This window comes from Nyctereutes procyonoides, unplaced genomic scaffold (genome assembly GCF_905146905.1).
Source record: "Nyctereutes procyonoides isolate TBG_1078 unplaced genomic scaffold, NYPRO_anot_genome, whole genome shotgun sequence".
Lineage (NCBI taxonomy): Eukaryota > Metazoa > Chordata > Mammalia > Carnivora > Canidae > Nyctereutes > Nyctereutes procyonoides.
The window spans coordinates 19,491,834-19,504,966 of record NW_026575047.1 but is presented as its reverse complement, the minus strand read 5'-3'; the positions used below and the strand labels follow the sequence as shown (position 1 = coordinate 19,504,966).

At 36.0% G+C, this 13,133-nt stretch overlaps 1 protein-coding gene across 1 annotated transcript in view; it reads right to left on the bottom strand.

Annotated features, from left to right (window-relative positions):
* Positions 1-13,133, bottom strand: part of N4BP2 (NEDD4 binding protein 2) — an 86,561-nt gene that overhangs the window by 41,835 nt on the left and 31,593 nt on the right. The window contains 4 exon segments of the mRNA XM_055325960.1: positions 180-256; positions 5,296-5,384; positions 10,589-10,713; positions 11,281-12,427. Of these exon segments, the coding sequence (XP_055181935.1) occupies positions 180-256; positions 5,296-5,384; positions 10,589-10,713; positions 11,281-12,427 (1,438 nt within the window).

Sequence of the window (13,133 nt, the reverse complement as noted above, 5' to 3'; positions counted from 1 at the left end):
GAACAAAAAGATACAAACTCTTCATAAATTGAAAAAAGGTCTACAAGAAATACAAAATTTGTTAACAACATTGCAATCTAATCCATTTTGTTTCATTATTTATAGGGAGAAAAAATCTAGATGAACTTTCTATCACTGCCATAAAATTAAAAACATGTTAGATAGTCTTTAAATTTTACCTCGCAAGTTCCTTTGGTTTGAATTTCCACCACGTGTCCGGTTCCCGGAAAAGGACTTTATATTTATGTTTTTGAGACTACATACAAAAAAGACAAATGTATTTAAAAATAATACTTTCATGAAATTAAATGCACTGTTTCCAAACACACAGCATGTTAAAACTGAAAGAATCTAAAAGATTATCTAATTGTCATGAGTTTGTTAAACTGGCAAAAGGTACAATCTCTTTGACCCAGCAATTAATTTCCAGAAAGCTAGGTTACTAAAATAATTATTTAAGAGTGTAAATACACACACATATTCACACACACACAGGATATCCAGTTCACCATTATTCTTTATAGCAAAAGAAGATAACACAGTGACTATAAATATGCAACTGGCTAAATAAATGAAGGTACAACCATACAATGCAAATACAGCAATTTAAAAATTGCTGTATGTGCTAATGAGAAAAGGTCCCAATATAAACTGTTAAGAAAGTAGGATACAGAATTTCCACTTGGGTAAAAAAGAATTATTCACACATTTTTACATGTATCGAAAATTTCTAGAAAGATTCTCAAAAATATTGTTAAAAGCATCTACCTTGAGGCCGTAGGACTTTTTTAGCATTCCTTTTTATAATTTGGATACCATACATGTACTACTTTTATAACTTTAAAACTATTTTAGGGACGCCTGGGAAACTCTGGCTCAGGGCATGATCCCAGGTCCTGGGATTGAGTCCCACATCAGGCTCCCTGCATGAGCCTGCTTCTCCCTCTGCCTCTGTCTCTGCCTCTCACTCCAGGTCTCTCATGAATAAATAAACTAAATCTTTAAAAAAAAAAAAAAACCTATTTTAAATAATAGCTTATTCTATTTTTCAAACCTCTAATATGGCTATAATCTAAGAGCCATGCCCTACGTTTGTATACTAGATCCATCTTCTCTCTCTACCTCAAGGGTAACTGAGTTTAGCAACTGGCTCCTCTTTCTGAGGTGGCATTAATTCCACACACCCCCTCCTTGAATCAGTCTCATCACATTCAGTTATTTCTCCCACCTTATTCTTAATCTCCTTCCCCTGGCCAGTGATCTCCCCCATTTTCCTGTTCTCTTTTGTAGGAAAATGTCTCAAAATAATTACTACACTGTCTCCAATTCCTCTCACCTCTCTTAAACCCACTCCAGGGCAGCCCCAGTGGCTTAGCAATTTAGCTTCAGCTCAGGGTGTGATCCTAGAGACCCAGGATCGAGTCCCACGTCAGGCTCCCTGCAAGGAACCTGCTTCTCTCTCTCTCTCTCTCTCTCTCTCTCTCTCCCCCCCTAATAAATAAATAAAAATCTTTAAAAAAACCAACCCACTCCAATTGGCTATCCCTCTCAAACTGCCCATCAAGATCATAAATTACTTCCACACTGAAAAATGCTATGGTTAATTCTCAGTCCTAACTTGACTCTCAGCAGCATTTGTCACAGTTCATCACTCCCTCTCCTGACACTTTCTTCCTACACTCTTGGTTTTTCCTCCTGTCCCACTGGAAGGGTGTTCTCACTCTTTTTTGGTAGTCCTTCTTTTATCTCCAGACCTCTTCCCACTTAGTCCTTGACTTAATCTTTCATCCTCTACTCGAATCTATACTCACTACTTTGGTAATATCATCCCATTCCTTGGCTTTGAGTATCACCCATATAGTAATAACTCTGAGATGCATATCTTTAGCTCAGAATTCACTCCTGAACTCCAAGTTCAAAGATTCAAAGACCTATTCAAACAAATTTAAAATATTCAAACCTAAACTTGCAAAATCCATTACCCCATACCCACCACAAAACTATCTTATCTGAACCCTTCTCCATCATTCTCAGCTCATGACAACCTCTAATTACACAGGCCAAAAACCAACCTGTATGTCACAATGAACTCCTCTCTTTCACATCCATATCAATCTAGTAAGAAATTCAGTTGGCTCTACTTTCAAAATATATCCAGAATCTAACCACTATTCACTGTCACCTTCACTGCCACCATGTTGGTCTAAGCCATAGGATTTCTTACTTTAATTACCACTACAGTCTTCTAATTAGTCTCCCTGCTTCCATCCTCGCTACTGCCCAAACCCCAAGTCTATTCTGAACACTGAACTATAGCAATCCTGTTAATAGCTGGATCATGTCATTACTCTGCTCAAAACCCTGTTATGGACTAAATGGCCATGTCCCTTCAAACAACATATGTTGAAACCCCACTCCCCTCATGTGACTGTGTTTGGAGATAAGGCCTTTACGGAGATAATTAAGGTTAAATGAGAATATAAGGGTAAAAGTCTGATCTGACAAGATTTGTATGCTAATAAAAAGAGACATCAAAATTCATTATTCACCATAAGAGAAAACGGCAAGAAGGCAACCATCTATAAGCCAGGAAAACAATTCTCACCCAGAAGCCAACCCTGTCAGACCTTGACCCAGGACTTCAAGCATCCAGAACTGTGAGAAAACAAATTTCTGTTGTTTAAGACACACAGTCTGTGGTATCTTACTATGGCAGCCTGAGCAGATTAATACAACTTCCATGTGATTTAAGGTAAAAATCTAAAATTCTTACATGAGCCAATGAGCCCTTCTATAATGTGCCCTACCATCTCTCCCAACTACCATTACACCTCTGACCTCATCTCCCACTACTGATCCCCTCAGTTTTCTGACAAGATGCAAAGAATTCATTGCTATTTTGTCATTCTGACAGAAAAGCCCCCAATCAACCTAGGTAAGTGACATAACACCCGGTAATGACTCTACTCACTTTCATCTCCTTACCTCAGTACCAAATTTTATATACTTTATTCAGGGGCTGGCCACACCCCCGGTCTCTAATTACCTAAAGGAGTGCCCTACAGCTCTTAGGATCAAATTAATTTTAAATGAATACACATACACGGGGCGGGGGGGGGGGGGGGGAGCTATGAATATAAAGACTTTTTCAACTCCCATATCAATAGGCAAATCTTAATAATGTTATATTATTTGGGAGGATTGTGATTTATGTTAAACTATATAATAGCTCACAAGGGAAACTATATATATATTTAAAGCAAAGTAGTAAGTTTTGCCAGGTGCCACTAAGCAAGCATATCTGAATGCTTGCTACTTAACCCCAACTCACTACTTAACTACTTTTGTAAATGATAGTCATGATAGTAATAGACTGTTATCTCCAATCTATTCCACTCCCCCACAGCTCTCATTATCTTGCTGCCAAAAGGAGCAAAAAGTGATCCTCTTCTCTACAGTAACTGTTATAGCTACTTCCTTTTGAAGAAAAAAATGAATTTGATATTCTATGATAAGCAGCAGTTCTTCATACTTCTAAGTAGAGTTGGGGAGAGAAAGGGAATCAATATTGGAAAACAGGGATCCCTGGGTGGCGCAGCGGTTTGGCGCCTGCCTTTGGCCCAGGGCGCGATCCTGGAGACCCTGGATCAAATCCCACGTCAGGCTCCCGGTGCATGGAGCCTGCTTCTCCCTCTGCCTGTGTCTCTGCCCCTCTCTCTCTCTCTCTCTCTGTGTGACTATCATAAATAAATTTAAAAAAAATATTGGAAAACAGCTTCATAATTTCAATTATTATATAAGAAAAAAGGGAAAGAAAAATATTATGGAAGCCTGAAGGCTAGATAAAAATCAGTAACACAGTAATGCATAGCCTTCTTTCTTTTCTATATAAAAAAATGAGTATTAAAGAACTTTCTAAGATGACAGCAGGAAGCTAAGGGAAACTTACTGAAAAGTCAAGTAAGGTTAAGGGAGAAAATATTACCCATGATAAATACGTTAGGCTAGAAATCAGGAACTCCTGAGGCCAGAAAGCAAACTGAATTTCAATTCCCAATGTACTAAAATTGAGTCTTTGTTCCCTCTACTGCCCCCGCACAGAAGTAAAATCTCATTTGCTCTCAAAGGACATTAATTTTATTCAAAAAATGAAGAGTCACACCTTCAAAACAGTACAAGTGCACTAGACAGCAAAGGAAGTACAGATTGGATATGCTGAGGGCATAAAAGAAGGACATTCATTAACTGAAAAAACATAAACTGAGCTTTAATGTGCCAGACATGTGCTAATATTGGAGGAATAAACAATTCCCCATAATCACAAAAGGTTCATTCATTCACCATTTTAACTCAACAAATATATATTTACTATATGCCAAAGCACAGTGCTATACCACGGAGATTCAATGATGAATAAAACAACAGACCTATCCTCAAAAATATATAGATGGCTTACAGCCAAATTTAGCCCATCAGCCAGTATTTCTACGGCCTAGGCACTAAGGATAGTTTTTATGTCTTTAAAGGATTATTTAAAAAGAAAAATAAGAAAAAGGAGATACTACAACAAAGACTGTATGTGGCCCACAAAAACCTAAAATACTTACTATCTGACACTATAGAAAAAAGTCAGCCAACCCATGGCCTACTGATAAAAGTAGCATGTTTAAAGGTATCACAGAAGTAAACCAGAGTGCCATTAAAACAGAAAGAGCTTTTTAGTAAGTTAAAAAATACTAACTTCCTGAAAAAGGTGACATCAAAGCAAGGCAAAAAACAAAAAAAGAATCTTGGCAAATTTGGAGAGCTGAAAAGAGTTGAATTTATAAAAGTCTGAACTTATCAGAAGAGCAAAATCAAAAGAAATTTGGTCACTACAAAGATCCACCAATATTGATTCTGCCAAGTAACAGCAATAAGGAAAAATATTTTCTGTGTATATACATACATATACATGCACACACACACATATATATATACTCATACGAACATAAAATTATAATTTATTATGTATATACACACAAACATAAAATCATAATACCATTACTTTTTCATAAAAGACATCAAAAATGAAATCACCGGATTTAAAAATGAAATCTCCTAATTTGAAAACTGAATAAATTTAGCTTTATGCAAAAACTATTTCTATTTTTCTCATTTTGCTTAAGACCAGAGAAAGCTCAGTTACAGACCATCCAAACAAAGATTGTTTGCTTGAGATTCACTTGTGTAATTAACGTCTCCCAACAATTTCAAACTTATTACTATAGACTTATGACAAGTTATGGTACAAACCAAAGAAACATAAGGCTTCATTTCCCATGCCTGTAGGTTTGTATTATCTATTATTATAGGAGACACCTTCTTCTCAAATGCTTCTTTTGCTGAAAAACACAAACAGAAAATGACAAATCGCTCTTTATAACAGTATTAAGTATATTCTGTTGAAATTTTAAAAATCTGATCTTGGGGATCCCTGGGTGGCTCAGCGGTTTGGCACCTGCCTTTGGCCCAGGGCATGATCCTGGAGTCCTGGGATCAAGTCCCACTTCGGGCTCTCTGCATGGAGCCTGCTTCTCCCTCTGCCTGTGTCTCTGCCTCTCTCTCTCTGTGTGTCTCTTATGAATAAATAAATAAAATCTTTAAAAAAATAAAAATCTGATCTTGTCTCCGTAATTTGAAAATCACAGATATGTACTAACTTTACTCAAAACCCTACTTCTTCTTTTTTTTTTATTAAGAGAGAGGAAGGAGCAATAGGAGAAAGAGAGAATCCCAAGTAGGCTCCACACCCAGCTCAGAGTCCAACGCCAGCCAGGCTTGATCCCACGACCATGAAATCACAACCCGAGCCAAAATCAAGAGTTAAATGTTTAAACAACTGAGCCACCCAGGCACCCCAAACTCTCCTTCTAAAAATCACTTTTGAGCATATAAAAAATTAAAGTACCAGTAAATATTGGATTATAAGTAATATATACTAAAGTTATAATCAGGGATATCTGGGTGGCTCAGCAGTTGAGCCTCTGCCTTTGGCTCAGGGTGTATCCCAGAGTCCTGGGATCAAGTCCTGCATCGGGCTTCCTGCATGGAGCCTGCTTCTCCCTCTGACTATGTCTCTGCCTCTCTCTGTGTGTCTCTCATGAATAAATAAAATCTTAAAAAAAAAAGTTATAATCAGAGAAAATTATAAAACTAAGTTTTTTTTGTTTTGTTTTTTGTTTTTTTTTATAAAACTAAGTTTTATGTGTTACATATATAAACAGCATAAATGTGGGAAATAAATCATATCATAAAAACAACTACGCTAAAAGCAATGTGGTATCCTCCTGTATAAGATTCCACATGGGAAAAGAACCTTAGTAGAAAAACTAATATCCAGGGGCACCTGGGTGGCTCAGTCAGTTAAGCATCTACCTTCAGCTCAGGTCAGGTTCCCAGGTTCCTGGGATAGAGTCTCACACCCCTGCTAAGCAGGGAACCTGCTTCTCCCTCTCCCTTTGCCTGCCACTCGTCCTGCTTGTGCTTTCTTACTCACTCTCTCAAATAAATAAAATCTTTAAAAAAAGAAAAAGGAAGGAAGGAAGAAAGAAAAACTAATATCCATGTGTGCCTGGCTGCCTCAGTCAGTAGAGCATGCAATTCTTAATCCCAGAGTTGTGAGTTCAAGCCCCATGTTGGGTATGGAGCCCAATTAAAAACAAAAATTATTTTAAAAATTAATTAATTTAAAAAATGTTTTAAATAAAAACTAATATTCAAATAAAGTCTGGAGTTTAATATTAGTTAACAGTAGTACACCATTGTTAATCTCTTAGTCTTGACAAATGTACCATGGTTAAATAAGATGTTAACATTAGAGGGAAATGGGTGACAGGTATACAGTAACTCCATATTGCCTTTGCAACCTACCCATATATCAAAAATTATTCCAAAATAAAGTTTTAAAACAAACAAGCACAAAATATAAACAAACACATGCAAAAAGACATAATAATCTGAAATAAAGAAAACACTATACTGTTGTACAAGAGATTTTTCTCAAAAAACTACCTTTCTTCCCAAGGAATTAGGCCATTCACAAAATTAACAATGAAGCACAATAAATAAGCCTTACAAGGAAATTATGTGGAAGTTTTAAAAGTTCCCTGTACTCTCTTACAACTCAATAATAAGAAAGCAAAGAACCTAATTTAAAAATAACAAAGACTAAGAAGCTAGAAAAAGGAGACAAAACTCAAACCTAGCAAAAGGGAGGAAATGACAAAGATAAGAACAGAAATAAATGATACAGAAACTAAAAAAATAATAGGACAGATCAATGAACCCCGAGCTGGTTCTTCGAAAAGATCAACAAAATTAATAAACCTCCAGCCAGACTCATCGAAAAAGAGAGGATCCAAATATACAAAATCATGAAAGGAAGAGGAGAAATAAATAACAATCAACACCACAAAAATATAAACAATTGTTTCAGATTATGAAAACCTACAGGTCAACAAACTGCACAACTTAGAAAAAAATGAATAAATTCTTCGAGACATATTACCTAACAAAAACTAAAGCAAGAAAATATAGAAATTTTGAACATACTAATTATCAGCAATGAAACTGAATCACTAATCAAAAAATTCCCAAAAAACAAAAGTCAAGGACCAGATGGCTTCACATTTAAAGAATAGTTAAAACCCATTCTGCTCAAACTATTCCGAAAAATAAAAGAGGAAGGAAAACTTCCAAATTCATTCTATGAGGCAAGCATTACCCTGATACCAAAATAAGATAAGCACCACAAAAAAAGAGAAATACAAGTCAGTATCACTCACGGATATAAAAGCAAAAACCCTCAACAAAATCCAACAATACATTAAAAAAAAAAAAAAAAAAAGGCCAACAATACATTTAAAAAAATCCTACACCACGATAAAGTGGAATCCATTCCTGGGTTGCCAGAGTAGTTCAATATTTGCAAAACAATCAACATGATACATCACATCAATAAGAGAAAGGATAAAAATCATAGATCATTTCAACAGATGCAGAAGCATTTGACAAAGTACAACAACCATTCACAAGGAAAGTCATCTGCAAAGTAGGTCTAAATGGAACATACCTCAACATAATAAAGGCCTTATTTGAAAAATCCAGAGCCATCATCATATCCAATGCTAAAAAACTGAGAGCTTTTGCTCTAAGATCAGGAACAAGACAAGGATATCCACTCTCACCACTTTCATTCAACATATTACTGGAAATCCTGGCCACAGCAATCAGAGGAGAAATAAAAAAAAAAAATAAAAGGCACCCAAATTATAAGGAAGAAATAAAACTCACAGTATCTACAGATGACATGAGATACTATATATAGAAAACCAAAAAACTACCAGAACTGATAAAACTGAATTCAGCAAAGTCACAAAATACAAATTCACTGTACAGAAACATGCTGCACTCTATAATAATGAAGCAGAAAGTAAAATTAAGAAAACAATCCCATCTATAATTGCACCAAAAACAATACAGTATCTAGGAATAAACTCAGCCAAAGAAGTGAAAGACCTATACTCTGAAAACTGTAAAACACTGAAGAAAGAAATTCAAGATGATACAAAGAAATGTGGAAAGGTATTCCATGCTCACGGGCTAGAAGAAAAATACTGTTAAAATGTCTATACTACCCAAAGCAATCTACAGATTTAATGCAATCCCTATCAAAATACCAAGAGCATTTTTCATAGAACTAAAACAAAAAATCCTAAAATTTGTATGGAACCATAAAAGACCTCAAATAAGCCAAGCAATCTTGAAAAACAGAAACATAACTAGAGGTATCGCAATTCCAATTTCAAACTACAATACAAAGTGATAGTAACTAAAATAGTCTGGACCTAGCATAAAAAGAAAAACACAGCTCAATGGAACAGAAAATAAGTAAGTAAATAAAATTAATAATTATATGGCCAATTAATCTTCAATGAAGAAGAAATGAATATACAGTAAGAAAAATAATCTCTTCAAATGGTGCTGGAAATACTGGACAACATGCAAAAGAATGAAAGTAACCCACTTTCTTTCACCATACACACACACAAAAAAAACCCTCAAAATGGATTAGAAACCTTTATGTGAGACCTGAAACCATAAAAATCCTAAAGAGCACAAGCAATAATTTCTCTGATATCCACCGTAGCAACATTTTTCTAGATAGGTCTCCTGAGGCAAGAAAAATGAAAGCAAAAATGAACTACTGGGATTACGTCAAAATAAAAGGTGTCTGCTCACAAAAGAATACAACCGAAAGAAAGAAAGAAAGAAAGAAAGAAAGAAAGAAAGAAAGAAAGAAAGAAAAAGAATACAATCTACACAATTAAAAGGCAACCTACCGAATGAGAGAATGTATTTGCAAATGACATATCTGATAAAGGGTGAGTATCCAAACACATATAAAGAATTTATACAACTCAACACTCCAAAAACAAATAATCCAATTAAGTTAAGCTCCCTACTCTTCAGTTTGAGGAGAGCCGTTTTTACTCTCCCACTGTCCCCCCCCCCCCATAACAATAAAATCAATCAAGGAAAGAGTAGCGGTTAGCAACACAGGAAATACTTCCTATTAGGAAATAGGAACCAAAGCACACCAGAGAACTGGAGACATCTTGAACTATTCTGAGACCCATATAGAAAAGCTGATACACTTTTGACAACATCTCCAGTGATTAAACTAAAAAAATAAAGAATAAAACCAAAACATGCCATGCCATGTTCTAAGCATTTTATAAAAATTAACTTGTTTAATCCTCATAACAATTCTGTGAGATAAGACTACCTCTGGGACACATGGGTGGTGGCTCAGTGGTAGAATGTCTGCCTTTGGCTCAGGTCATGGTCCCGGGGTTCTGGGATCGAGTCCTCCATCAAGCTCCCTGAGAGAAGCCTGCTTCTCCCCAAGGGAAGCCTGCTTCTCTATCTGCCTATGTCTCTGCCTCCTCTGTGTGTATCTCATGAACAAATAAATAAAATAAAATCTTTAAAAAAAAATAAGACTACCTCTTTCACCTCTTGCTATGTAACTTGTTATAATTTTTTATGTTATATATAGTTGAATAAATAATTCAGTTTAACAATTAAATGAGGGGGCACCTAGTTGGCTCAGTCGGTTAAGCATCTACCTTCTGGAGTCCTGGGATGGAGCCCAGAGTGGGGCCCTGCTCAGCGGGAAGTCTGTTTCTCCCTCCCTCTGCCCCTCACCCATTCATGATTTCTCTCTCTCTCTCAAGTAAATGAAATCTTTAAAAAAATGAAGGGGAGGGATCCCTGGGTAGCTCAGCAGTTTAGCGTCTGCCTTTGGCCCAGGGCGTGATCCTGGAGACCGGGATTGAGTCCCACATCAGGCTCCCTGCATGGAGCCTGCTTTTCCCTCTGCCTGTGTCTCTGTCTCTGTCTCTCATGAATAAATAATTTTAAAAAATAAAATTTTTAAAACAAAATGAAGGGGATTGTAACTTTCTAAAAACTGTGTATCTCTCAAAATACAAATATTTTATATTGCTCTTAGTATTACCCAAAATCTATTGTCTATTCTTACCACGATTCTGGTTCCACTCGTGTGCTTCTCCTAGGTACTTTACATCAAACTGATACTGCCCATTTATGTAAAAATAATCATCAGTACTAAGAATAATTCCACTTGGATTATCCTCTTGCAAAGTCCTGTGAATGACAAATGGAATTATTTTTATTAATTTTTCTTCTAAATTCCCTCTCCTAATTTTTACAAAGCCGTAATTCAAATAAAGAACTCGTACTGTTACTTAAAAGTGAGAATATAATAATATCCAGACAAATCATACTGGAAAACCTCTAGGCAGAAGTCTGATACCCAAGAAAACTGAACTAAAACAAGTCTATTTTATTCCTTGAATTCAAAATCAATCATGGCTTTTTAACTCTATAATCAAAGTTGAACTTCTTTTCTTCTCAAACTAGTTCTCTTTCACATAAAGCTATTTCTACTGATTTCAGAAGCTCGTAATCTTGGAATTATCTTTAAATCTTTCTTATCTCCCAAAATGATATTCTAAGATAAAAGAATTCAATAAAAATTTCTGGAGAAAAGAATGCTGATATTAGCTACAAAGAAAAAAATAGTAAAGAGAAAAGATCTTAGCAGTTACTAACATCTCTATTAAACAAAAGGATTTCACATGGTCATACTCTCCATCATAAATGTTCAGGTTCAAGTATTATACTTTTTAAAAACTCAATTAAACCTCATACCTTGCCAAAAAAGATTTTCCTGATCCTGGAAGCCCTCTGAGGAGAACAAGAACTAGTCCAACATAAGATGATGTCTTCTTTCTTGCGACCTGAGAAACTGGGGTTTCTTGTACTTGATAAGCACTTGTTCCCTCTTTAGTTCTCCATACCTTTGTTGGGGAAGTGTGAGAAATAACTGGAGGGGGAAACGTGTAGCTGACGGGTCTCCAGTGCGTAGCGGTGGTTACAACAGGAGCTACAAAGGCATGATTTCCTTGAAAGAGGTCAAAAGCAGGAATCATTGGATTCCACATTGGTGGAGGTGGAGGAGGAGGCAGCAGCAGAGGGAGAGGGGTAAGTACAGGACAGTAATTCACATCTTTCCCCTTTGACGGAAGTTCAGTATGTTTGTGTGGTTTGAAACTGAATTCTTCAGAAGGTACAAATGCATCGGGGACAGAGGCAGATTTCTGATCCCCACTTGTACCTAGTAAATCAAGCCCCAAATTTTGCGCAGTAAGGCTTAAAGGAGCCTGAGGTTCACTGGCATCCAAATCTACAGGGGCTTGAGAGAACGGAGTCTCAACACACTCAGATTCTAAAAGCTCTTTCTGCCTTTGACTGAGATTGCTACTACTCACCATAGTGTCATTTGCTACATTTAAAGAACTACTGAGAAGAGGATCTTCCAATGCCAATATGTCATCCTTTATAAAATTTTTGGACTCATCAGAAACAGAATGTGAAATTAAGGTGTTTGAACTTAATGCAGAGGCAGAATTCTCCAAATTTTCACTGTCCAAATCCATATTCTGTGTAGAAAGAATGGGAGTCATATTACTTGAATCTGAATTTATAAATGCACTCGGGTCACTAAAACTATTAACACCTTGCAAAGGCAAAAATGAGTATACTTGGTCATCAGGAGAAGAGTTCAATTTCTCAAAAGCATTCTGTATTAAGGAATCCAAGTCTTCAGTTAGCTGCATGTCCAAAAACGAATCCATTTTTGAATCTTCCCTCTCTTCTTCAGGAGTATATTTTTCCATTATTTCACGTCCCACAGCACTTACTTGGTTCTCGGAGGCAACAAAGCTTTTTAAAGATGATTCTTCTACCTTGGCATCAGTGGCAGATAATTCTAATAGACAATCCATTGCATTTTCAACTGTACAAGAAGAGCAATATATAGTTGTATTGAAAACAGTAAATAAAATCCATGTAAAATTATACTTTTTGTACTGAATGGAATACAGAAATTTATAAATATTCAAGTCATTTTTTAATTAACATTTTACTAATACACAAGTCTGTATCAATACAAAGTTTGAATGATGGAGTCATGCAATGATGTTACTTACTATCAGACAAACTATAATAAACTAGGATGATAGGGATCCCTGGGTGGCGCAGCGGTTTGGCGCCTGCCTTTGGCCCAGGGCACAATCCTGGAGACCCGGGATCGAATCCCACATCGGGCTCCCGGTGCATGGGACCTGCTTCTCCCTCTGCCTATGTCTCTGCCTCTCTCTCTCTCTCTCTCTCTCCCTCTCTGTGACTATCATAAATAAATAAATAAATTTTTTTAAAAAATAAGAAACTAGGATAATAAACTGCCACCAAGTAGACAATCCCTGATAAATGTAAGTAAAACAAAATAATATATATAAACTATATCTATAAGTATCTATAATTACATATATTATGGTTATTTATAAAGACCCAAACACCAAAAAATAAAAAATAAAAAAACTTTTAAAAGACCCAAAAATCCGTTAATTTATTCAAAATTTAGCTATTGCCCATCTTTTTAAAAATTAAGCATTTTTAAGTACTCTCCTGTAAATCTGATTTGTTTATATAGTTTATGCAAT